We start from the raw sequence: 26,678 nt of genomic DNA on the forward strand, positions 1-26,678 counted from the left end.
GGAGGAGGTAGAACAGGGGCTGGTGGGGATACAGAATGTTCTGAGGGCACCGTAGGTTGGGGGGAGACAGGAAGAGGAAGAGCTGAGAGATGGTAAAAGAAAAATCTGGTATTACTGCATTCTGGGATCCTATCTTTTGTTCTTTTCTAGAGGCTCAGAGATTGAGAGAACAAGAAAGGGATTGGGGCAAGAAGATGCTACTTTTCTGCAACAAAGGTATACACCAGGTAAGATGCTGGGACCTTGACTGGGATCTGTATACTGCAACTTGATCTGAACTGTAGCTCTAAGAAGGGGTTTTAGTCATGACACTCATGGAAAGAGAGTAGCGTCACAGATCATCATCACATGCCATTTATTGACAAACATCGAGTCTGAACAGATCTCACCATGCCTGGAGGTAAATAAAAGAAAAAAAAGGTCTTTATATAAATACAGGACAAGGAAAGGAATAGCATCTAGAAGACTAAGGGGAACAACGCACTCTGAAGATGACCCATTGCTGGATCTAGAAAAGACATCAAGAAAGCTGTTTGGATCATCAGTAGAATGGTTTCTGTGATACAGCTACAGAGAAACAGGCTGAAATAAAAAAGCAATGTTGGAAAGGGAAGAGGATGAGATGAGGAAGGTCTGTGGGGATATTGAAAATGTAATAGCATAATTGAAGTCTTCACTGGAAATGTAAGAAGCAGAAGCAATATTGCGCACGATGAGATTATTAGTATTATTGAGAATAAACTTGAGAAGCTCTCCTGGAATGTAGAGGAAAAGGCCAAAGGGTGGAAAGCAATGAGTGAACAGATAGTAGACGCAGAGCACGAGCTCCCCACGCAGCTCATCACTGCTCCCGGAGGAGGCCTGACCAGATAAGCAAAACCTGACAAAAGAAACACTTCCCGAGCAGAAGAGATTCTATGTGTGCAGTTTGCGAGGGTTTATTGCATCCCACTAAATGAATTGAAATCCTTTAGATACATGACATCTAGGAATCAAGAAACAGCGGTGAGGAGAGAGGGCAAGTCAGAAGGAGGAAGTTCAACAGAGTTATCCCAAAGGCAGAGCTCTGAGAAAATGACAGTAAATGAAAGGCTTAGAAATCTATAGGAACATGTGATGCCCAAGAATTAAATTGATTATACTTTTAGTTTAATTGTGTAAATGCATGAAATTTCACTACCTTAAGGAGAGGTCGGCTCTGTGGCTGGTAAACAGAGCACAGAAAGGGGCCATCGAGGGAACAGCGATAGCCAATGGGTGTGAGCAGGGCGGAGAAGGTGCTAAAGTTGTCCCCGGTTCTCAAGGGAAGAATAGCAAATTAACTGAAATAGACTTGTTCCATTTGGAAGCGTAAGTAGAAAAACAAAACAAGGACAGGATGACAGAGGCCTTCTCCTGACGGCCAACCACTTAGGGGCATACGAGGGAATGCATGATATGAGACAGGGTTTGTTTAAGAAATTAGGTTCCAAAGGCTCTTTGACAGAACATAACATCGCAAGACACAAGAAACAAAAGAAAATTGATATAACCCTGCAAGCATTTCTCCCAACCACTCATTTCTTTGGGTTTTGAAGATGAAAGGACTTCCGGTTGGAGAGGAAAAGAAAGCAGAGGAAGAGGTAATAAAGAGAAAGAGAGAAGAGGGGCTTCAAGGGATTCCTGTGTCAGTGAGAGGAGGCCGCCCACAGTGAAGCTGAGGATGTGCTCTTCCACTGGAGAGCTCTGCCCTGGCTTCTGGTGAGGCAGGAAACAGGGCCAGGCATTAGGCAGAGGGCCAGGTTACCTCCTTGTTCTGCACTTGATGAGGCCATGACACATGGAGGAATAGAGTCTAAAACAGAAATGTTGCAGCATCTGAGCAAGAAACTCTGACCAGGAAAACCATGGAGCAGGTACAATACAACTGCACAGGTTGCTGATGACCCTGTATGACCTTTGACGTGCGGCACTTGACTAGCAAGGTAGAATTTAAGGGAAAACAGCTCTTAGAGTGCAGGTATGGTGGCTTCAGGAGATGAACGGGCAGGACCAGGAGCTGATGCAACCTGGTGCAATCCAGGCCACTCCTTAATCTTCCCCCAGTGAATATCCCACACCTAATCAAAAAGACCCCACCCATTCAAAGGGCTAAAAATAGGATAAACAGGGCATCAAAAAACCCTGTGGCGTGCCCCTCACTCTGAGGACGCCCAAACTCTTCTTTGAGTGTGTATCTTTGCTTCTGCCCTGAACAAACTGCTTCTTTGTTCCCTTTATTCCTCGGCAGGGGGGGTGTGTGTGTGTGTGTGTTTCCTTCGTGTTTTGTGTTCATTGACCAAACTCTTTTGGGTGAGCTGAACAAGCACCTGGACTCTGATAAAGCTTTCTGGGTACCCACTGGCACTGTTCTGATGGCCCCGGGGCCCCAGGAGAACCGTGCATGGTCCTTGAGCATGACTGCGTCCTCCAGTCCTCTGGAAAGGGGCCGCCCCGACTCACTCGGAAACCCCCCGCAGGCAGGAGGCCTGGAAGGACACTGCTCACCTGGGCGGAGGTGCTGTGGAGCTTCAGCAGCCCATTCTCCAGCCGCGCGGTCCTGGACCTGAGCTCCCTTCCGTTCTTGCACAGCAGGCTCTGGTAGAGTCTGATGAACTCCAGGAACGATTTGGGGGTCGTGTAGTTGTAGCGCTGCTCATTGCTCAGATAGGACTGGGAGGTGTGGTTGACACTTGTGTGGACAAAAGCCATGAACTTGCTAAGTGATGGCTTGACTGAGGGCTAGAATCAAAGGGCAGGAAATAAAGAGGTCATCTGGCCATGAAGACGGCAGGTGACTGCCCATCCAGCTCGTTGTGTCATCACATGGAAAGCTGTGCTCCAACAGCCTGGAGATGCCAGATGTGGGGTTCCTCACACCCAGAGGTGGAAAGGAGCTTGAGGGGTGTCTCCTTTGCCCTCTCACCTCAATGCCCTCCGTGTTCTGCAGGAAGCGGAGGCTGACAGACTCCAGGGCCTGCTGCGGCCACTCGTGGAACCAGTCGATGGCCATGCAGTTCACGATGGCGGGGAACTTCCTACTGCGGACCCTCAGCTTGGTCCCCACCGGGGAGAAACAGAGAGCCACCTGAGAAGGCAGAAGGGTGGGGAGAACCAAGAAGGTATCAAAGACGTACTTACAGAGAGACAGACATGGCCTTGGATTCTTTATTTCCCAGGAAATTGGGAGGCATATCAACAGAGACAAAATCTGAAAATGCTAGCCAGCCTTTCCAGCCAAGGGATGAGGAAAGCTGGGGCAGCAGGAGGCAAAAGAGAGGCTGCTGCCCTTGAAGCATGTGAGAAGGGCATCCTTGCACAGGTGCCCAGGCTGAGAAGGGCCCTGCACCCTCACTACCCACTCCCAAGACAGTAAGAACAGCTGTGTCCAAAATATCCGTGGAGGCTCCCGTGGGCCGCCTCTGGTCCTGCCTGCCCCAGGCAGCAAATCCTCGTACCTTCAGCTGTCGTCGGACCCGCCCTACGAAGAACTGCCAGCAGTTCTCTCTGTTGTCAACCAGACCTTGGGTCTTGGCTTCGTTCCTCACGTTGCTTATGATGTTCTCAACCTCATTGTCAGGGTAGAGGTCTGGGATCTCTCCTGGGAAGAATCGGAGCATAGATGCCTAATTATTATTTTTTACCAGATTGGCAAAGTTCTGAAAGTTAGATAAACTAGTATATTAAAGAGGCAGTATATAATGGATAAAATCCTTAAAAATCTGAACTAAATATATAAAAATAAATATATGATGACCAATTAGAGTTTACCTTGTAAATGTAAGGATGATTAAATATCAGAAAAATTTATGAGAATAATTCACTACATTAATGGATTAAAGAAGTAGCACAATATGACCATCAAAACACAAAATTTCTGAAAATTTAGTTTGTTAGCAAACTAGAAATAAGTGAGATTTCTTTTAACCAGATCGCAGGTATCTATTGCAGATCCAAAGCAAATGTTATATGTCTACTGGTGAAATACTAAAATATTCTCTTTTGAATGAAGAACAAGACAAGCATGACTGCTATTCATGTTTTCTATTCAACATCATATGGAAGTCCTAGGCTAAAAGTCAAGGAAAAGAAATAAAGTGTATATGGAAGGCAGCTATGCTCACCACTATACCACCAACGCAATTTTCTCAAAGTGTATATGGATAGTTAAGGAAATAATAAAGCTATTATCATCAAAATCTAATTTTGTATACAGGAAATCTAAGAGAACATACACATAAACAATCAGAACTCGTGTGTTAAGCAACAAGCTTGCTGGATACAAAATCAATATTGGAAATAAAACTGCACTTCTGCACTTCAAAAAAAAAAGAGTTAATTTAAAAGATATTTAGAATATCAGCAAAAACTATAAGACAGGCAGTAATAAATATATAAAAAGATGTGCAAGATCTTGATGTAAAAACTATAACATAATACTGAAGGGCATAAATAAAACCCAAAATAAATGGAGAGAAATATTGTGTTCATGGGTGGATGACTCAGTATTACTAGGATCACAAAGATGCAATTCCAATAAAAAGTCGAACGGGTTTCTTTTTCAATCCTGACAATCATTTTCTAAAATTTATATGGAAGAGCAAAGAGTAAAGAAGGGCAACGACGCTTGTGAAGAACAGGAAGGAGGGGGCTGTTCTATCAGAAGTCAAGCCTCTTATAAAGCCGTTAGTTAAAACAATGTGAAATCGGTACTTGGGTAAATAGAGCAGTGAGTAAAACACCTAGAAATGGACCCAGATGTAAACAGGAAATTCGTATCCAAAATCAGTATGCTAAAAGGGGATGAACAAATCAATAAGTGATGTCAGGATAATTCAATACTAATATAAAAAATAAAATTAAAATCTGTGCAAAAATACATTGCAGGTGGATTAAAGACATGAATATGAAACAGTAATATTTTAAAGATAAAATACAGAGAATTATTTTTATGGTGTTGGATTGGCCACAATCTCTGAAATGGAGCACAAAAAGCACGAAATACAAAAGACTAAGTTTTACAACATTTAAATAAAATCAGCATGACAAAAGTCAGATACAGACTTCATAAAGACATTTACAACCTATATGGTGAACAAAGGGTTAGTATCCAGAATACACAAAGAGCTCTTACAAATCCATAAGAAAAAGAAAGAAATGAAGAGCAAAAGGGCAAATTATATAAAAAGGTAACTAACATAAGGTGAAGAGCCAATAAACACTTGAAAAGATGCTCTAATGTCACAAGTAAGAAGGGAAAGGACAAAAATGAGATTCCATTTCATACCCTTTGGCAAAAATTGGTGTGTCAGATAAAGCCAGTGTTGGTGAGGTGAGGAGGAAACAGGTATTCAGTAAATTTGCACAACTCCTCAGGAGGGCAACTGGCACTTTTTAGTAAAGTTGAAATGCACATGCCAGACAACTTAATAATCTATGCTTTGGGCATCTACTGTAAGGAAACTCTTGCCCGTGCACATCAGATGTTTCTATTTTGTAACACCGTTCATAATTCCATGGGTGTTTGTTTTATTGCTTTCTGTATCCCAACATATTTTGTACAGAAATATAGGAAAACATACAGGGGAAAAAGTAAATGTGGGTGGTGAGAATGTGAAAACTGTGAGGGAGAGTCAGAAATTGAAAGAGGGGATAGAATAAAGCAAAATTCTGAATTAAGAACCAGCTGGTGGGCTCCTAGCCCATATGGACGAGTTTGCCTTGGAAAGGAGGAATGGTAAATCGGAGGAACGGGGAGAACTGCAAAGAAATGCAGACAGACTAGGAGGAATAAGGTATCTGTGAGGCCGATACTGAATGGCATTAAGTTTTTTTCAAGGGGAGAAATGAGCTTGAGAGAAGTAAGAATGAAGGAAGCACTGGTACAGCTAAAACCTTGGAAACACTGGATAGGAGGTAAAGATGAATGTGGTTCACTCCAGGATACTCGATCGCTATCAGAAAAGCTCATTCCTATTTCCAGGACAAGGCTTTAAGTAGGTATTGAAGCTACAAGGACCTGAGGTCATTACAAGCTCCCCTTTGAGGTTCTCCACACCCACGTGCTTCTTCCCTCCTCCATAACCAAAACACAAATGTTAGCATCATAGAAATGTTAGAGTTGGAAGAAACCACTGGAGACACTACCTGTGCTACTTCCTTGTGGACTTGGGTGAGGTCCTCCAAGATGGGTGGTTTGGCAAATGGTCTGCAACTAATCCGAGTGATGGGAACTATGATTCTATTCACCACGGAAGCTGCTGCACTTCCTTGAATTACTCTATCTGGAAGAAACTCATTTTCCAACAAATTTCTGGCCTTTATAGTCTGACAACACTAATCCAGCCAGGAGTTGGGTAAGAGCGTTATACTAATTAAACTTAATCGTTTAAGTGGGCAAAATGAAAAAACGAATTATCATGAAAATGATCACTTACTGTCTTCCCTTAATTGGACAAACTTGATCTAATTTCCATTCATTAAGATATTTCATAGCATGCATATAAAATACCTGGTGCTATAACCTGTCAAAATCAAGGTCTTACTAGTGGAATAATCCATTTCAGCCTTATTTGATAAAAATAGGGGGTCAGAGAAAACTGCTAGAAAAATGAAACGATATTTAGCATGTGTTGGGAGTTAAGGAGTTCAGGGAAGTTTTAAAGAGAAATACTCAAATGGAACTGATGTGAGCCCTACTCACACCTCTGGGGCTGACTGCCTGTAGTGGTCTCAATTCCCTTCCCCCTTGCCTCTCTGGTAATCTGCATTTTCCTATCTATAAATATGTTAGAGCCCTCCAGTGAGAACTTGAATCCCCTTTGGTCTTAGAATACTTGCAATAACAGAGTCTGCATTCTTCACCTTTCTATTTTTTGAAATATGTAGGATTTATGTTCTCTGAGGAGGCAAAGTATGATCTACAGGCTAAATCTGGCCTTCTATCTCTGCCTGCAAGTTAGCGTGGTTTTTACATTTTTTAATGGTTGAAAAAATTAAAATAATAATATTTAATGAAACGTCAAAATTACATTGACATTCAAATTTTATTGCCCATAAATAAAGTTTTATTGGCCATAGCCACACTCATTCATTTAGATATTGTCTATGGCTATTTCCCTAACACGGTGACAGAGCTGAGTAGCTGTGACAGAGGCTGTATGGTCTGCAAAGCTGAAAATATTTACTTTCTGACCCTTCATAGAAAAAGTGTGCTCACCCTGGTTTATGTGATATCTTTGAGTGCCAAGATATTGAAGACACCCAGGCCATTTAGAGCCTTTTCCCATGTGCTTAGGATGGAGGTACTTGTCACACAATTCCCCAGATCCCTTAAAGAGAAGATCACCAGATGGAACTGAGCACCTCTGAACTGGGAGCAGACTTTGCATTTTCAGGTTTGTTCCTCCAGTTTCTCCTGACAACATACCTGTCACTTACTGTGCAGTAGGTAGTCATGCTGAAAGCAGGAGACTGAACTGCCGGAGGGGATTTTGTGATGTGAACAGAGGCAGAGGCTATTTAAATATCTGAAAAGTTTCCTCCTGAGATCTAAAGTCGGGAAGCCCTATTTCTGCCGCCAAGTGCGGAAAGGCTTCATGCGGTCATTAACATGTCCTGATATTTTGCAAGACAGATGCATCATCATCTTATCTGTGCAGTCCGCGGCCCTCAGAGGCCACAGCTGCTTTGTGGGGAGGGGATCCTGATAGTTTGCGATGGTTCGGTTGGTTGGAGCTTGGCGATAAAAAAGGCGAAGCTGAGGGTTATTCTCCATGAACTAGTTAGCTTCACACTGGCTTAAGGGCTTTGACCCCACCCAGAAGTAACATTTTTTCAAAAATATTTCCCTGGTCTCAAGGGAGAAAAGACAGGGAGAGTGGTGACGATCTCAGGACCCCTGCCCCTCTCGCTTCACGACTGGAAACGTTCTCAAAGCCCATGTCCACCAGTAACGTCTAATACGTAAGGTGGCACAGCTTTCTCATGATGTCACACACCTCAGTTTGACGGACACCTCTTGAATGCTAATTATGGGCCAGGAGATGCGTTCAGTGCTGACAATAACACCATCTTTATAAAGGGTTATATTATATCAGTGTTGTTTTATTTCCTAAACTGGGCGGTAGGTATTTAATCCTTATCTTTTGTATCTCTGGATTATTTCATAGCAAAATATGGACCAACAACAGACAACACAGTCTCTGCCTTTCATAAATTTACAATGTCATTTCAATATAACGGTGGTGTGTGTATAACCACTGAGTGCTAGAGAAACACAGAGGGATGTTCCTCCAGGTGACAGTGGATTAGTGAGGATTTCCCAGAAGGATAACATCCAAGATAAGTCTTGTACTATGGGTAGAAGTTAATCCAGACAAAGAAGGAGAAGGGCATGAGGTTCAAAAGGAACACTGTGAGTCAGTAAGGATGTCAGGATGCAGTACAGTGTGTTATTTCAAGGAGGCAGGAATTACTAGATCATAATGGGGGAGGTAAGCTACTAAGCAAGGAAAGAAGCAAGTCAAAGACAGTTTTGTTTTTGTTTTCATTTTTTTTCTGTACAAAAGAGCTTATCCTGCATTCAGTTAGGAACAAATGATGGAATTATAGTTTAGATAGACCTTTTTGGAAGCAGTGAGGAGAAGTGAAGGGGAGGATGCTCCCTGGGAGGTAGGGAGGTGAGTTAAGAAGTGTCTGCAATGTAAGCTTTTATATACATGATGGATAAACTACAAGGTCCTACTGTATAGCACAGAGAACTACTGATATATTCAATATCCTATGATAAACCATAATGGAAAAGAACAGATATATAAAAGAATGTATATATAACTGGATCACTTTGCTGTACAGCAGTAATGAAATCAACTATACTTCAATAAAATAAAAAAAAGAGAGAAGTGTCTGCGTTTGTTGAAGCAAAAGATGAAAAGATCAGTGGCAGCTATCACAGACAAGAATGGGTTCAGAAATAGTCACGGGGTGAAATTGGTGGCAACTGATCATCTCCTGGATGTAGGTGGTGAGGGAGAGGTTAGTAACTTAGGCGAATGCATGGAGACGCAGTCTCAAATAACTTGTATGAGAATTTAGTACCATGTGAAGAAAAGAAAGGCTGATTACTCAAGCATCTTTTTGCATTACTCTTCGGGCATTTCTGTTTGGCAGCTGGAAACCACCAGGTGCTGGTTTAAATTTCCATGGTTTATGGTCTGGGGACGCATCTGGTAAACAGATCCCCTGAGACCACAAAGCATGCTTAGGAGACCTGATGCATGCTTGTCGGCTTCTCTTTTGCCCCACAGTTTGTCTTTTTTCCCTTTCAGGGAAACTGGGCCAGGAAACAACTTGTGTAAAGCATAGACCGCCCATCAGGAAATCCAGTTCTAGATACTCACGGGAAGAGAACAATTCAATGCCAAGACTGTTACAAATATTTCCAGACTCCACATTCTCATGTGATGTGTGCAGACCACTAACATGTCAATCTTGCATCTAATCCTAAAGCACCTGGAAGATGAGAGGATCTTTTCTTGTTTTATATTCTAAGAGGAGATTCGGCCCAAATGTACAAAGGACAGTCTGTTTCAGAGATGGAGAGGCATATGCTCTACAAGAGAGGGGACTCAATTGGTTATAAACTCTTCCAATAGACCACATAGAGGCTACTGACTGAAACATGCAAGGTTAAGAAATGGTCTTGAATATATGAATAGGTGCAAAATGATCTAGTCTGAGCCAGGGAAGAGAAATACTAATTTTGGAGTGAACAATTAAGCCTTTTGAAAAGCAAAAAGGAAATTCCAACATAAGATCCCAAAGTAAAATGAAGTATGAAATCTAGCAGAGTAAGGAAAACCTGAAGCAGACTAGGCCTTCTTAGCTGGGACTGCAGTAAAATGGGCTTTCTGGAATGCTGGAAACCTGGAGGCAGATGTGCTGTAGCAAAAACCCAGAGGAGGATCCTATTTTCTCCCTTTAGATTAGGATGGGGCCATGCTGATGCTGAGTTTGGTTCAAGGACCAAGAGAGAACAAATTTTGTAAGAGTTTTTTAAACACTTGGGTTTGATGGCCAGTGTACATTCTTCAGGAATCCTTATATGGGGCAACAAGGACACAGCAAGAATGGAACTTTGCAGGCTCAGCAAAGGCCAACATTTCATGCACAGTTTCACCAGAAGCTTCATGAGCCCCATTAAGGGCTCTGGCAGCCAGAGAAAGTGACAGAAAGATAGGCTTCATTCGCTCTGATTTGGGCGGCCACTCTGCTTCTTATACAATTATGTGGCTTTTACTAATTGAATCAGAAATTTCATGTAATTGTGTAAAACTTCTGTCGGTCTGCAACCAATCTGAGATGCAGTTGGCATAATGAAGGGTTCTGAAATGTCTGGGTGGCGTCAGAAGTGGGATTTATGTGCTGAATTACCAATACAGTTTGATTCCAGAAATGGTGTCAGGAAACCATGGGATGAAACAATGAGCTAAAGAAGTGTGGCAGGAAAGCACAGAGCCTACAGCATGAGATCGTGAAGTCATTGTGGAAGATGTTTTGGGGGAGTTTTGAGTCGGTGGAATTCGCTCACTGTACTTTTATCTCCAACCTAACAGGATCTGTTGATAACTAGAGAGGGACGAGCTAATGGAAACTATAGTTTCCTGGTCTCTACTGTGTTACCCAAGAATGGAGTGACCGCACTACCGCGTAAAACTGAAAAAATAAGGGGCTGGGGAGGCTCTGAGGAGCCTCTGTAGCCCTGCCTGGACTGGCAGTCAGTTAGTTTCTAGCCAGAAATTATCTGACAGGGAAAATTGGAACTCAGATACACTCAATTCTCCGTGTCAAAATAGTTCAGAAAAAAGGGAGGAAGATTAGAAAAGCATTACTTTCCTAATAGCTCCATTTTAACACATGTGTGTAAATCTTGTTTTTGTATAGAAGCCTTAAAAATGTGAGCTTGAAATTCCATGACTTTGGGGCAGACGGATTGCATTAACTTTTCACTGGGCAGGGTTTCAGAAATTCATTTGAACTTGAAACAAGTTGTCTTCTAAATTAAAAATTAAAAATACTTAATTGAGGAATAAAATTTCAATTGGTAGAAGTGTAACATATTCTGTGTCTCAGACATTATTACAGGAGAAGGTGACCTGGCTGGATTGGAGCCAAATGAGATACAGGGTGAGGCTGGCAACATGCCTGGCATCTCCAACGCTGCAAGTCTTTGGAAGCACAATTTTACCTTTTTTGATTGTTTTAGAAATTAGACTTTAGGGCACAGCTTCAGGGTGGGAGGACAGTTGGACCCATCTCTCATTATTTGGTAAAATAAAGAAGGCGAGGCAGTGTTGCAGGTGAAATACTGTTGTAGAAGGTGGTGGGATGTTAAAAAGACAGTATTTAAGGAAAGGACAATTTACTGGATCAGAGGAGAAAAGGTGTAAGAGTTAGTAGGCAGATTCCTGGATATAAAACTAACTGAAGTAGGGCAGGCTGGGAAAGGAACGAGCGTGTGGGGTCAGTGCAGTGGTTGGAACCAGCAGAGCACAGAACCTGGGACTCTGGTTCTCGTCAGAAGGAAGCCAGAGGCGGCTGACAGAGCCTGCTAGCGCATGGTCTGGACCAAGGACCAGTGGTTCCTCATGGAGGTGATAGTAAGATGGCCTGGGTACAAGGGCACACAATTTGAAGCAGGCAACGATTCTGAAGCAGTGACGTTCCTAGAGATTGCATGGAAAGAGCCATCCTGAAATATATATGACATGGAATAGACTTTGGAGAATTATATAGTGATCATGGTCCTTGGACTTCATAAACTAAAGAGTATTTAGACAGAGAGCCAGGAGGTGGACTGTAGAGAAACAGGCTTTCTGAAATGCTGGAAATCTGGAGGCAGAGATTTTGTTCAGAACATCTGTGCACTGACTATTTTATTAGCCCAGACTGAAGAGGTGGTTTTGTAGATGCTAAATTTGGGTTGTGTCAGGAAATCATATTCTCCTTTTTCATTAATATACATACAAATATACACATATACCAAATTTCTGAAAATACGTAATTTTTATACTATATTGTCTTATTTTCTTGGGTATACATATACATATATATATCTTGTGTATGGTTATATATATATATTTATATATACATATATGTATATACATATATATATATAAACTTTTTTTCTAGAATGGTTGGCATAACTGCTGAATCCCTAAATAAATAAGGGCAGCAAAGTATCAAGAATTGAATGTTCCACTGAAGTTCTATCTTGCACTTAGTATCACAGGGAAGTTGAGACAGGCTTTGTTGAGTCCTATGTAATCTAAGAAAATCATCCTCCATCTGTTCCTACTTCTACTTTGCTGTCATAAAGTTCTGCATCCTTGATTAATTAAATTGGCAACCTAACCTTGCCCTCTCGTGTAAGTTCTGTGTGCGCATGTTCTCTGTGTGTGTATCTTGCTGCTAATGCAAGATGCCTCCCTGAAATACTGAACACATTCTAGTTTCTCTCTGTCGTGGGTGTGGGGAGCAAACAGCACCTTCTCTCTGGACTCAGCAGATCATCAGGCCCTAACCTGCTCTTCCTCCTATTGTCATATCTGGTCCCACTAAGAAAGCCCCGAGACTATTATCTGTTTTGCAATGTAAGGTGAATAAAAGACAGCAGGCCCAGCAGCAATCCTAGAAGGACCTTGATGAACCAGTTCTCTGCTGTATCAGTTTTCTCCCTCATTTCTATGACCTCACTCTTCGGACCCTGAACCAGGTCTCCATCTTGGAATGACTCTGATTCCAGCAGGACTTTATTGGAGACATTTAAGTGCAAAGAGTCTCTTACCAGATGCCAAGAGGTCATTGATGAGTACAAGGAACTTCTCGTCAGCCACCTGGGCATCAGTCATGAGAAACACGGTGCTGAGATTCTTTACCCCGGCTTTCAGGCACAGGCTGGCCAGGTCCGCCTGCAGAAACAACGCCAGAGGTCTCTGAGAGGAGGGCTTTCTTGATAAGAGACCCCCCAGCACTCTTTAGGAATGGGACCATTTTCCTGTCTGCTCTCCTGGGAGATAAAGCAAGCAGCAACGGGAGGGAGAGAGGCAGGAGCGCTACCTTGCACTCACAGGCTGGAAAATACACCACATTCCAGGCCTTGATCCCAATAGAGGTGGGCAAGTAGAGTAAACAGTGATGATCTTTGATTCATACAACCGCTGTGCCTCCTGAATTAGCTTCTAGAGCTCATCTTTGTGCAAAGAGGTCACAGCTTCCCAAAGGGCAAAGATGGGCCCTGTTCATCTGTGTTACTCATATCATTATACAAGCGAATGACTGGTCCCAGGAAGCAAATGATTGCTCTCGGTCCTGACAGAAGAGTCATGTACTTGGGCCTCCTGGCCTGCGGGATGAGTATATCTTATGGTAGCAGAGTCTTGTGTTCCTATGGCTAGATCCAAGAAAAGAATTTTGCTATAAAAAAAAAATATATATATATATATATTGGGGAACATACACACACACACTTAACGCACACACAGTCATTTGGTAGGAAATTACATCCATTCAAAAGTGTAGGTAGATCAAGTTTGGGGCTAGGATGCCAGGCCCTAAGTTTTTCCATCTTGGTCACTCCTGGTTCCCTTGATGTATCCCTTTCCTAAAGCTCAGCCACTGGTCCCTAATCTTCCTCGTCTCTCTCACACAACTCAAAGCTCATTCTCTATCAGCCTCATACATTTCCTTACAGCAGAGCTTCCTCTGTGTCCAAATAATTCCCCTTTGATGTTAATAAACTTCCTTTTAGATTCATGGTTCTCAACCAACGCATTTACAGAATCACTTAAGACAGTGTTTCCCAGGTCTAATTAGAATTACCAGGGGGCTACTTTCAACTGTCCTGATGCCCAGGCCACTCCCCAGAACAGTGAAGTCAGGATTTCTGGGGGATAGGATGCAGGCACCACCATTATTTGAAGGGGATTCCAGTATATGGCCAAGGCTGAGAACCATGTCTTACAGCATTCTGCAAACACATGGTTCTCATAAGCACTATCTTGTCTTTTCTTTTTTGGAAGCACTAAAGATTGACCTGATGTAAACCCAGAATATGACCTTAGATTTAGCCAATCGCTAGAGGCTGAGCTGTGGTTTCAGAGCAGCAGTTAGCATCCCTGGTTGAGAGATTATGAAGTCGGGTGGGCAGATCTGGCTCTGTGCTGGCTGGAATTCTCCCCGGGACAGCAAGAGCAGCATCCTGATGGAAATGACATCATGACTCCCTATCGGGCCTCTACTGTACCCATGGATCAAAGGAGGGGGCAAAGGACAAGGTGACCTCTGAAGGTCAGATTCAATGTCTTTCTCCCCTTTCCAGGGCGTGCACTGTGGCCCCTATGTGCCTTATGTCTCCAACCAGGAAATGTCACTGAAGGTCCTGGAGGCTGGTGGTTACTGAACCCGTCCTCCAAAATATGCATTTCTTATAAAACTTGGGAAAATTGTCAGAATTCCTCCTATCTGCTAGGGCTGCTGGAGAGCTGTGTGCTGAATTTGATGCAGATGTGTTTCCGATTTGGGCAAGAGCTGAGGCTCTACAGATGCATCTAAAGCAGCTAAGGTCTCACAGATGCAGACCTTGGGAAGCTCAGTGTTCTCAGGTTGGTGTTCTCAGGGTTTAATGAGAAAAGAGCCCCTCCAGTCACCAGCCTAGAGTCTAAGATGAAGGTGGACAGATACTTAAAGGGAGGTTCTGGGCAAGGGAGCTGAAGAGCTAACGCAGGGTGACAGGGAGTCGTGGGCAGTCGGGGAGAGGCTGAGTCCCCTCCCCGCAGCCACCCGGCCCCCCTACCTTGAAGTCAGCGATCTGGTAACCTTTCCGCAGCGTGATCTGGAACACGTCCATGGAGCTGATGAAAGCCGCGAGCCTCGTCAGACTCTGCTTGCCGCTCCCCCCGACGCCGACCAGCAGAGCATTTCCCCGTGGGGACTCCAAGATGCGACTGATGTGGCAGCTGAGAGAGGGAAGCAGAGGCACAGGGCTTTGATGAGACCTACCCCTGTGAGGAGCAGGTGGAATGGTCCAGGTGAGGACTGGAAGCCTCCTTACAGGCACATCCTGGGCTGAGCTGGGGAAGATGGAGTTAAAGTGTCCCCAGACCTGGAATCACCTCTTGCCCGAGTGGATTGAAGTGGCCCTACTCTGCTTTAAGCCAAAGCCTCTGGTGAAGCAGTGGTGGTAGAAGAAGAGCCCAAGGCCACCAGGCAGCATTGGAGGGCATGTATGATGGTGATAGGAAGGACCAGGGCTTGTATCTCTAATTATGTCCACAGGATAAGTTCCCAGTAAGACAATTCTCACAGCTTTTGATAAATACTGAAAAACCGCCCCTCCCCTCCAGAATGGTGGCACCAATTTCTTCTTAGGTTGAAGTGATAAAAGTTGACTCTTTATATTGAAGGGTGAGACTATGTTAGACTGTGTTAGTTGATATGAAAGTTAAGCCAGTGTATTTGGGGATAACGTAGCTCAGTGATGAAGCCGCTGTGGAGCACTCGTATGTCACTAAATTTATGTAGTGACATTTTATTCCCCTAAATATTCAGGAGTTATTTACTGACCCACTTTTAGTTCTTTTTATGATTTTACTTTTTCATTTATAATTATTTAGTTGTGATACTCTGTCTTGTATCAGACAGATGTACACTTCTCTTGCTCCGTTATTAAACCATGGTTTCCAGACATCTGAAGAGTGTATATACTCATCTTGTTTTCTCTACAGTGCTAACACATTGAAGGTATTCAAGAAATTTTTGTTCAATTTAAGAAGAACACCCCAGACCTTATACTGAGCCTTGCATTTGGGGTGGGGTAGGTGCTTTGTGTCTACATGAGATGGTGCCTGGTTACAGTGAGAAAAGGAGAAACTATGGTGCTAAGATATCCAGGCCCTCTCTTCGGATTCAAAAAGAGAGGGGGAAGGAATGAATTAGCGAGGAGAGAGGCAGGCATGGGGGAGGAGAAGTCCAAGTGGGCTCCGCGGACTGCCCAACACCCAGCTCTGTTCTGGAAGGCCTGAACTCAGCTTAGCGTGGTCCGCGCTATTCCATATCTAAATGGAAATGCATCATTAGTGCTGAAGTTTCCAAAGAAGAATGTTTAAGTCTGCAACTGTCAGCACTGGACTCCAGCTGGGGATTCAGTAACAACCTCTGACGAGGGCAAAGGACTCTGCATTTAAATCACAAAATCTAAAAAGAAGATCAATATTCTAAAGGATTCCTGGGCCAGAAAACCAAGGCAGCCTGCGTTAAGCCCATTACTGAGTTTCTGGGAGATTAAAAACAAAAGCTGAAGAGGTATCACAGCACAGCTGGAGGAAGCTGGCTTATTGAAGACTACACACACACACACACACACACGAGAACCGAAAAGAAGGGGCACAAGAGAAGTGCATCTGAAGTTCCTTTTTTTGTTAATAAACGTGAAGTGATTCTAAAAGAAAAAAAGAGGAGGCAGGAGAACACACATGGGAGTAAAAAAACATAGAAAAAGATAGACGAAGATTATGCCAAAAGCAGGGGAAAAGATCTAGTGTGAAGCTTTCAGAAGAAGAAGAACAAGCATGTGCTGAAATGGTGAAGGAAGTCAGTAGGAGAGCAAATGGTGCTTTCAGGGAATGAAAACAACAGCAGAAAGACACAGACTCTAACGTCAGGGATGGCTTATTAAGGGCAGAGCACTTGACACGCAGCATTCTCACTGTCCTCATTTTCCAGAGGAGGAAACGGAGGCTGGGGGAAGTTGTGTCCGTTGCAAAGCACCACTGCCAATTAGTGCAGAACGAGGATTTGAACTGGGGCCTAGCTCTCAGCTGGGCCTGTGGGTTCCTGGGAAAGGAGGTGCAGACTCTGTCCTGGGCTCTGTGTGGAGCGATGCCGGCAGCTTAGCTATCTGTGTTTCTTACTGTACTGGAGCTCCAGGGAGGGAGGGAAGGGCAGTGCAAGAAGGAAGTCATGGGACATTGATATTTTAAAACAAACATACAGGAAATTATACACCCAAATACACTGTGTTCTTCGGAATTGTCCCCTCAAGGTGTTCATTATTCCAGCTATTCTGCCATTGCTAATGCAGCTCAGGCTTCTCCTTGGAAACCATCTTCAGAGTCTGTTTAGGAGCCTCAGGAGAAAAGCCAGTTTTCATAGCCTTTTTTTTCCCCTAAAAACAATATTAGCCAGTTTGATCACCCATGCTGGAAACCACATTGAGTGAATCACTTGCTCTTCTCCCAAATTACATTTACTCTGAAAAGACAAAGATTTGCTTCAATTCCAAGACTATGACACAGGCTCGGGTAGCTCTTAAAGAGGAGGGAAAATACTTCCTGAAGTTACCAGGTTAGTAAACAGACAACCCTAAAACCCTCATTACTGACCATCTATACTGCACCATTCGCTGTCCAAGGTACTGGGGACGCGGGCGAGCAAGACAGACTGTGTGTTCAAGGGCCTACGCTGGATGGGGGGAACGTGTGAAGCATCACGGCGGGTGGTTGCGAGCAGACGCTCTGCACGAGTGCAGGCCTTGGCTTACCTCCTCCTGGGGTGTGTGTGACGTCAGGCCACTTCCCTCATCTCTCTGGGTATCAGCTCCCTTATTTATAACACAGGAACAGCAGCAGACCTGACTTTCTTCAGGGTGTTTGTGAAGTCCAGGCGAACTGACGTACGCAGAGCACTGTGCGCCTACCTCTGGGGAGTCGTGTTCAGTGTGGATCTCGTGTCAGATCCGATGCCGCCTCGGGGAAGCCTCCCTCACCACCCTATTTACAACTGCACTCACCTCCCAGGACCTTCTCCCTTTGCCTGTTTTTCTCTGTATCATTTATCCTATATGATGTGCTAAGAAATTTTACTGAGCACCTGCTATGTTCCAGACACTGTCCTAGGTATTGGGGATCTAGCTGTGAATGAGACAGAGATCCCTACACTTGTACTAAGACCGTCTAATCAATAAATATGTGTTGGGTGATGGATTGGTGTAAACAAATTAGTAGAGTGATTAATGATGACAAATGTCACAGGGCAGTCAAATAATATAAGGTGAGGACCCAGCAGTGACAATGGACTTTAGCAAGAGTTTGGTCTCTAGTGACTTTGACAAGAGCTCCTTTGTTCAAGTGGTAAGAAATGGACCAAGGAACAGATGCAAAGTGAGAACATATGAAAAGTATAGACAATCCTTCTGATGAGTTTTGCTTTGAACAGGAGCCGAGAAAACGGGGGTAGGAGGTGAAAGGTAAGAGTCAAGGAATAGTTTATTCTTTTTTGATAAATGATAACACAGCATGTCTGTATGCTGATACACAGGATCCAGAAATGAATGAATTGATGATGGGGGAAGGGGAAGAGAAGGAAAGAGAAAAGAGGAGAGAGGGAATTCCCTGGCGGTCCAGTGGGTAGCACTTGGTGCATTCACGGCTGAGGGCCCCGGTTCAATCCCTAGTCAGGGAACTAAAACCCCACAGGCCATGAAGCACAGCCAAAAAAAAAAAAAAAACAAGAGAGAGAGAAGAGGTAGGGAAATGGTGGGGGGCGGGGGGAGAGAGAGAGAGAGGGAGGGAGGGAGGGAGAGAGAGAGATCATTGCAGGAAGGAGTAAAGTCACCGCGAAGGTAAGAGGAGATGGGATCCAGGGCACACAGTGAGGGTCTGGCCTCCTGTAGGCACAGGGATGGTTCCTTAGCTGCTAGTAGGGCAGGCAGGATTTGTGGGTGGGATGCAGGTGGGATACAGTTAGGCTGCTCGATTTGGTGGCAGGGAGGTGCTTCCATGATCTCACTGAAGTTAGAGATGTGCTCGTTAACTGGGAATAAAGAGAGGGGAGAGATGTTAGAAGCCTGAGAAGAGGAGGAAAACATGTGATGCAGTCATCACCTGAAGGGGAGGACAGCAACCTGCCCAGCGTTGCGGAGGGGAGTCTGTAGCAAAGTTGAGGGCCCATCTGATACCTGCAGCTGAAAACCTGAAGCAAAGAAAGTCAGCATGGTGATGGCTTTTCTTCAGTAATCTCCAGATGCTTAGAGGCAGGTGTGGAAAAAGAAGACAGTGAGGCGTAGCTACAGTAGGGCTTTGTCACATGGGTGCAACGACAGGAAAGTGAAGGGAACTTGTATTGGGTGATGGAGTCTACGGTGGTCAAGGAAAGTAAAGACATGGTGGACAGAAGGATAAAAGAGTTTAAGAAAGTAGGTGATTCCATGAAGTGAAGTTGTGATGAAGTTTGAGAATAGCTGGAATATATTTATTTGCAACCAAATGGATGGACCTTGAGGGCATTATGCTAAGTGAGATAGGACAGAGAACAGTAAATACTGTATGATCTTCCTTATATGTGGCATCTAATAAAACCAAACACACAGAAACAGAGGTTGGATTTGTGGTTGCCAGAGGTGGGTGAAGGAATTAGGTGAAGGAGTGAAAAAGCACAAGCTTCCAGTTTTAAGATAAATAAATTCTGGGGATGAAATGTACAACATGATGACTGTAGGTAACGATACTGTTTTGTGTATTTGAGAGTTGATCTTAAAGGTTCTCATGACAAGGAAAATAATGATGTGAGCTGATGGCTGTTAGCTAACCTTATGGTGGTAACATTTTGCAATACATACTTATAACAAATCATTATGTTGTACACCTTAAACTTATACAATGTCATAAGTCAATTGTATCTCAGTAAGACTGGGAAATAGGAATAGCCAGAATGAAAACTAGAGCAGGTTAGTGGAGAGGTAGGAGCAACAAGTGAGTGGGACATCTGAAACTGGGATTTTGGAGATGGGTTCGTTACTGACAGAAGTTCTAGGGCAGGAACATGTGAGTGAGTGGCTGAGGTGGGATGGGATGGAGAGTGCTGGAGTGAAGGAGGCCAAGGAACAGGAAGACCGGGTGATGCACAGGTGCCAGGAGTGAAGAAAGGTGTGGCTAAGGAGAAAAAGTGGTCCAAGTACAAAGGTGGGTGGTGAATGATGGGGAGTAACGGGATGTCAGCAGATGACAGTGACAAGGAGAGGTGATGAGTAGGGATGTCCAGGTACTTGTGCTCCAAAAGAACTGGGGTTTGTGAAAGATAAAAGGAGAAATGGTTTAAATATGCCATTGGCGTGGGGTGGGGAGAAGGAGGGTCCGTAACTTCTCGCTAGGCCCTGGGGTGCATAGAATGGGGAAGAAAAAAACCGCTTGCCTCAACGCCTGGGTCAGTCAGGTTTCAGTCAGAATCATCAGTAAGGAAGTTCAGAGAAGTTGAAAATAAAGTAGATTTTGCTGTTGGAGACCTGGAAACCGGGGGCAGGGTAGAGAGATTTTAGAAGGCAGGAGGGGTGGTAAAGGCGACTGAGATTGGGGAATGCAAAGAGCTGTATAGGGTTCGCATTGGCGTGAGTATAAACTATCTGGGAGGCTTGGTGACTACTTTCCACGGTTCACTTGGTAGCAGCATGACTTAAAAGGACAGTTAATTTTTGAAATACGTGTGTCCTTAAAACCTTCACTCTCATTGGACTCACAGGGCTTGGGAACGCAGGTTCTGAGATGCGCTGGTGCCTTATTTTATGACCTCCCACTCTCCCTTGGGGTCCCCGGGGTCAGGCCCAGGACTGTAAACAGTAAACAGGGAAACAAATGCAGTCCCTCGCGAGTTCAGCACGATGCTGATGCCGCCCCACCAGCCGCCATCTTGACCTTCACGACGGGAGCAGTAGCTGCTTTCCCGGTTTCGTCCGTGTCCTCAAACGCCCGTATGAGACTAGCGGAAGAGAAGACCGGCGAGGACAGGCGAGAAGAGAAGCACACTTACACGTGGCGCACGGCGTCCTCGAAGAGGACCAGGTCCATCACTGCATTGACTTCGTTGTGGTTCTCCAGGGCCTCCACCAGCGTCTGGGTCAAGAGTTCCCACGATTGTACAGGCATGTACTTGGGCTCCCCGATACCGTTTGCAAAATGGCAAAACACGTTCAGGCTTTGGGTCTGCTCCACGGTCTCTTCGAGATCCTGGTGATGAGACACAGGGACAGGGACCCTTCCTTACTGACTCTTAGTTCTGATGAGATACCTCATTTGCATTTTCTCTCTGAGCCTGCTCTAAAAATTATCCATGCTGCTTCCAACACTTCCTTTTTCTTGAGGAGCCCTTAAGACGTGGAGGTTTAACATTAATTTACCAGCTCCAAGAAGTCACAGATGATGATGATTATTCCTTGGGGGCTGAGGATGGGGAATGGAAGGCGGGAGGTACCCTTCCCACATGTGCAGTAAAAGCCCTGTCTGAGCAGGGCCGTGGAGGGGACACGTGGGTGTGCTTCCCGCAGCAGGGGCTCTTTCATGGGGGTTGGTTCCACCCGTCCTTGGCCCAATGGCCTCACCTCCCCCATATCCACTCCGACAGGCCTTGCTCCCCAACCCACAGCAATGCCACGGAACATCCTGTCTGTTTCCTGTGAGACTGCACGCTGTAGGTCGTTAGCCCCAGCTTTATAGGCTCAACCCAGAGGGCTCGGTTTCTGAAGTGTGCCATGAGCCGTCCTTAGATGACTGACTGTTCATGGAGACAATGATCATATTAAAACATTGACAGCAGAACCCTCTACTTACAAAACATTTGTAAAGATTGGGGCTTACTGTGTGTCAATTCTCACCCACAGGTCAAACCTTACCATGTTTAATAAATACCCAATACAACTCAATTGACTTAAAAGACAGGGAGTCTCTGTCTCTTCACTACTAATCTATGCTTTAAGTTTTGAAGAGGCAGCTAATTTTTCTCTAAATTCAGAAAAGGAACTATTTACTTATCAAAACCCAAATATTTGAGACTTCAAAGGGTGGAGATCATAGAGGAAGCAAGTCCAAGAAAGAACAGGTTTTCTAAGCATGAGAAGCAATTTACGCCAGCATGAGCCGTTGTCTCCGCCTGCCCCTCTTTCCTCCTAAGGTTCAGGTGCATCACACCTCCTGGAGGCAGGGAGAGTGAGCATGACAGTGACACCTGCAAGAGGCCAGGACTGCTGCTTGTCTATAAGAAGCAAGAGGTAGAAAGAGTTAACTGTCAGAGTTGTTATGTTTTGAAGGTGGTTTCAGGGCCATAGAAAACAGTTAAACTATTGCTGGCTTGGCTAGACAGTAACAACAAATGTCCAGACGTTCAGATAAGATTTAATGCGATGCAGGAGAGCCATTCTTGCTGGTTGAGGGAAACATGTGGGAAAGGAATGTGGGGATATATCTACCCAGTTTGAAAATGCGCTCCTATACTGGGAAGCAGTCCTGATGGCAGTCAATTCACACTAATGATCTGGCAGAAGAACAAGGCAAGTGCCGTTCTGAAAAGCCTGGTCTACAAAGACTCTTTGATGAACAAAACAAGTCTCTGATTTCATGATCAGAGCCAGATGTGTAGAAGGAAGAGACAAAACCGACCCACCCAGTGAATCCAAGATTTCTTAATAGCGATGCTGTGTCACATAATGGCCACAAATAAGAGAGTTTTAAGTTTTTAGCAGTCGCAACAGGACTGTATCAATTCCATGGTGGAAATTTGGCAACTTTTTTTTTAATTGAAGTATAGTTGATTTACAATGTTGTGTTAGTTTCTGCTGGACAGCAAAGTAATTCAGTTATGCATATATATACTTTCTTTTTTATATTCTTTCCCATTATGGTCTATCATAGGTTATTGGATATAGTTCCCTGTGCTACACAGTAGGACCTTGTTGTTTATCCATCCTATATATAACAGTTTGCACCCCAACCCCTAACTCCCACTCCACCCCTCCCCCAACCCCCTTCTCCTTGGTAAACACAAGTTTGTTCTCTTGTCCATGATTCTATTTCTGTTTCTGTTTCATAGATAGGTTCATTTGTGTCCTATTTTCGATTCCACATTTAAGTGATACCATATGGTATTTGTCTTTCCCTTCCTGACTTTCTTCACTTAGTATGATAACATCTAGGTCCATCCATGCTGCTGCAAGTGGCATTATTTCATTCTTTTTTATGGCTGAGTAGTGGCAACTTTTCTTTAATACCAATACCAAGATTTAGCATAGCCAGGGTACTTCAGGTTGGCATTTTAAATGTTTTGGGGAAGGATGATGGCGTATTAATTATATCTGGGTCTATGATCAAACGGATGTGTTCTTAGTAGACAGACCCACATAGGAACTTCTATTTCAAAGACTGAATGTCGTTATTCTAAAGTGCTAGCTCAGACCAGCTTAAGACGACAGTCAAGGCTCATCTGCAGAGCTAACAATGAACACACAAATTGGCAAATTCTACGATGCTCATGGAGAGGCAGCTAAGATGTGAGAGTGTGGAACATCAGGCCATTTGAGAAGGATGGGACGAGTGGAGGAATTTAGGGTGTTTGGACTAGCAAAGAGCAGACTGAGATAAGTTACTTAAAAGGCTGTCCAAACATTCAAAAGGTTGTCATATAGGTTGGAATAAACTATACATACATATCTTCAGAGGTGGACCCAGAATCTTATCAGGAAGAAATATGGAACTATACCTATCAAGGTGAGCAGAGGGACAACGTGGTGTATTTAAATATAAGATTTGATTATTCTAAGTTCAAGAGAGTGCAGCTAAGTTATGTGTGGAAAATATGGGGCTGTGTTCAACAGAAGGCTCAGTGTTAGTTGTGGGGTAATTCTGACACTAAGAAATGTCATGCGATCTTAGACTGTGTTAATGTATCTGTGCTTCCTTGCGCATATTCTATCAACCATTCATTTTTTCAAATTATTAGTGTGTTTTATGAAGGGAATCATATTTAGAGTCTAATATGTTTGGGAAATGATATGTGAATCAGGCTTTTCAAGATTTTCAGGGCTTTAATGTGCTAAAGGTACTGTGCATTTCCAAGAGAGGGATACAATATGAAGTACTTTCTCATATATACAATGGAATACGACTCACCCACAAAAAAGAATGAAATAATGTCATTTGTAGCGACATGGATGGACCTAGAGATTATCATACTAAGTGAAGGAAGTCAGGAAGAGAAAGACAAATACCATATGATATCACTTATATGCGAAATCTACAATATGACACAGATGAACTTATTTACAAAACAGAAACAGACTCATGAACACAGAGAACAGACTTGTGGTTGTCAAGGGGGAGAGGGGTGAGGAGGGATGGACTGGGAGGTTGGGGTCAGCAGATGTAAGCTTTTATTTATAAAATGGATAAACAACAAGGTCCTACTGTGTAGCACAGGGAACTATATTCAATATCCTATGATAAACCATAATGGAAAAGAATATAAAAAAGAAGGTATATGTATGTATAACTGAATTACTTTGCTGTCCAGCAGAAATTAACACAACATTGTAAATCAAATATATTTCAATTTTTAAAAACGCTTAATACCAAAAAAACAAATAACCAAATCCAAAAATGGGCAGAAGACCTAAATAGACAGTTCTCCAAAGAAGACATGCAGATGGCTAACAAACACATGAAAAGATGCTCAACATCACTAATCATTAGAGAAATGCAAGTCAAAGCCACAGTGAGGTATCACCTCACAATGGTCAGAATGGGCATCATCAAAAAAATCTAGAAACAATAAATGCTGGAGAGGGTGTGGAGAAAAGGGAACCTTCCTGCATTGTTGGTGGGAATGTAAATTGGTACAGCCACTATGGAAAACTGTATGGAGGTTCCTTAAAAAACTAAGGATACAACTACCATATGACCCAGCAATTCCACTCCTGGGCATATACCCAGAGAAAACCATAATCCAAAAAGAAACACGTACCACAATGTCCACTGCAGCACTATTTACAATAGCCAGGACGTGGAAGCAACCTAAATGCCCATCAACAGATGAATGGATAAAGAAGATGTGGCACATATATACAATGGAATAGTACTCAGCCATAATAAGGAATGAAATTGGGTTATCTGTAGTGAGGTGGATGGACATAGAGTCTGTCATACAGAAAGAGAAAAACAAATACTGTATGCTAACTCATATACATGGAATCTAAAAAAAAAAATGGTACTGATGAACCCAGTGACAGGGCAAGAATAAAGACACAGATGTAGAGAATGGACTTGAGGACACGGAGTGGGGGGGGGGCGAAGGGGAAGTTGGGACGAAGTGAGAGAGTAGCTTTGACATATATACACTACCAAATGTAAAAACAGATAGCTATTGGGAAGCTGCTGCTTAATACAGGGAGATCAAGTCGATGATGGGTGATGACTTAGAGGGCTGGGATAGGGAGGGTGGGAGGGAGTTGTGGGAGGGAGGGGATATATGTATAAATACAGCTAATTCACTTTGTTGTACAACAAAAACTGGCAGGAGTGTAAAGCAACTATATTCCAATAAAGAGCTTAAAAAAAAGCTAAAGAATAAAAAAATTTTTTTAAGTGTTATTGGGCTAAAGAAGTTATGAAATACTTTCTCAACCTATTTCATCGTTGATACCTTCTTTCCAAGGAGTATACTGTAGAACAGCTGTTTAGCAGGACGCATTTTGGCAAAGACAGTAACAAAAGTTATAGTATATAAGGACAGGGGAATGATGATCTTGATTTTGGTCAGACTCCACTTGGATTTTGTGATGAAAGCTGGACACCATCATTTCAGAAGGGAGAGCTGATGGAAGAGTAATAAAGATGATGTCAAATTGCTCCGGGTTTGGAAATACGTCTTGTCAGAAATGGCTAACAGAACAGAGGCTCTCTGGCCTGGAAAAGTGAAGACCCAGGAAGGACAAGATAAACGGTCTTAAAGTATTTGAAGGTTTGTCATTTGGACCTAGGATTAGTGGACAGGGAAATAAATTTCAGATTATTATCTAAATAAATCCCCAGTCTTAAAGTTCCAAAGGTTCCAAATTTCACACTTGTTCCAAATTTCCAGCCATTAGCCGTCCCAAAGTGGCCGCCTTTGGAAAGACAAGATGGTGCATTTCCAAGGATGCTGGCATGTCAACTGGGATAGCCAATCTGAGAAATGGTACTGGGAGGCATTAACATAGGATGGCGATTGGATCAGATGGTCTCCACAGACACACACAACACTGAGATTCTATGATTAACTTGTGTCTCTTCTTCCCCAGCATTTTTCACTTTGGCAAAATAATGACATTTTATTTCCTTATCTAATCCTAATTTTCTTCAATTTATGGGCTAGATTTTTATCATTGGGGTGATCACCTCATAATTATCATTATTTTTCAAATGTAAATATAAATTCACAGGGCAATACTCACATCGAAAATTTTCTTGACCACTTCTGCCTGGATCTTATCAAAAAGGTCAAGGTCCTTTTCTTCCACCATCTTATCCCGATAAACCCGATTTGATTCGTGCAGATAGAGCTTTACTAGGTCCTGTATGGATTTTATACATTCCACGGAGGAGAAGAGAACGCCCTTTAAGGAGAATAAACAGCAACAAAAAAATAACATGAATAACAGTTTACACCACAACAGTTACAATTTATTGAAGCCAGTTATGTGACAGGTACTGAACTAGATGTTTTGCCAGAAAAAGCTCATTTAACCATCGTGATGATCCTACAAAGTAATTTTTACAACAGTTGTTCTGCGTAATGTGAAGGTTGCA

At 43.4% G+C, this 26,678-nt stretch overlaps 1 protein-coding gene across 1 annotated transcript in view; it reads right to left on the reverse strand.

The window, feature by feature from the left end:
* Positions 1–26,678, reverse strand: part of DNAH9 (dynein axonemal heavy chain 9) — a 294,962-nt gene that overhangs the window by 96,435 nt on the left and 171,849 nt on the right. Inside the window, exons 42-48 of the mRNA XM_057716515.1 lie at positions 26,324–26,485; positions 20,878–21,074; positions 14,873–15,035; positions 12,866–12,989; positions 3,477–3,619; positions 2,945–3,106; positions 2,527–2,760 (exon numbers count right to left, since the gene is read on the reverse strand). Coding sequence (XP_057572498.1) covers positions 2,527–2,760; positions 2,945–3,106; positions 3,477–3,619; positions 12,866–12,989; positions 14,873–15,035; positions 20,878–21,074; positions 26,324–26,485 — 1,185 coding nt within the window. The remainder of the gene's footprint in view (positions 1–2,526; positions 2,761–2,944; positions 3,107–3,476; positions 3,620–12,865; positions 12,990–14,872; positions 15,036–20,877; positions 21,075–26,323; positions 26,486–26,678) is intronic.

Source organism: Hippopotamus amphibius, chromosome 17, assembly GCF_030028045.1.
Source record: "Hippopotamus amphibius kiboko isolate mHipAmp2 chromosome 17, mHipAmp2.hap2, whole genome shotgun sequence".
In the NCBI taxonomy this organism is placed as follows: Eukaryota; Metazoa; Chordata; class Mammalia; order Artiodactyla; family Hippopotamidae; genus Hippopotamus; species Hippopotamus amphibius.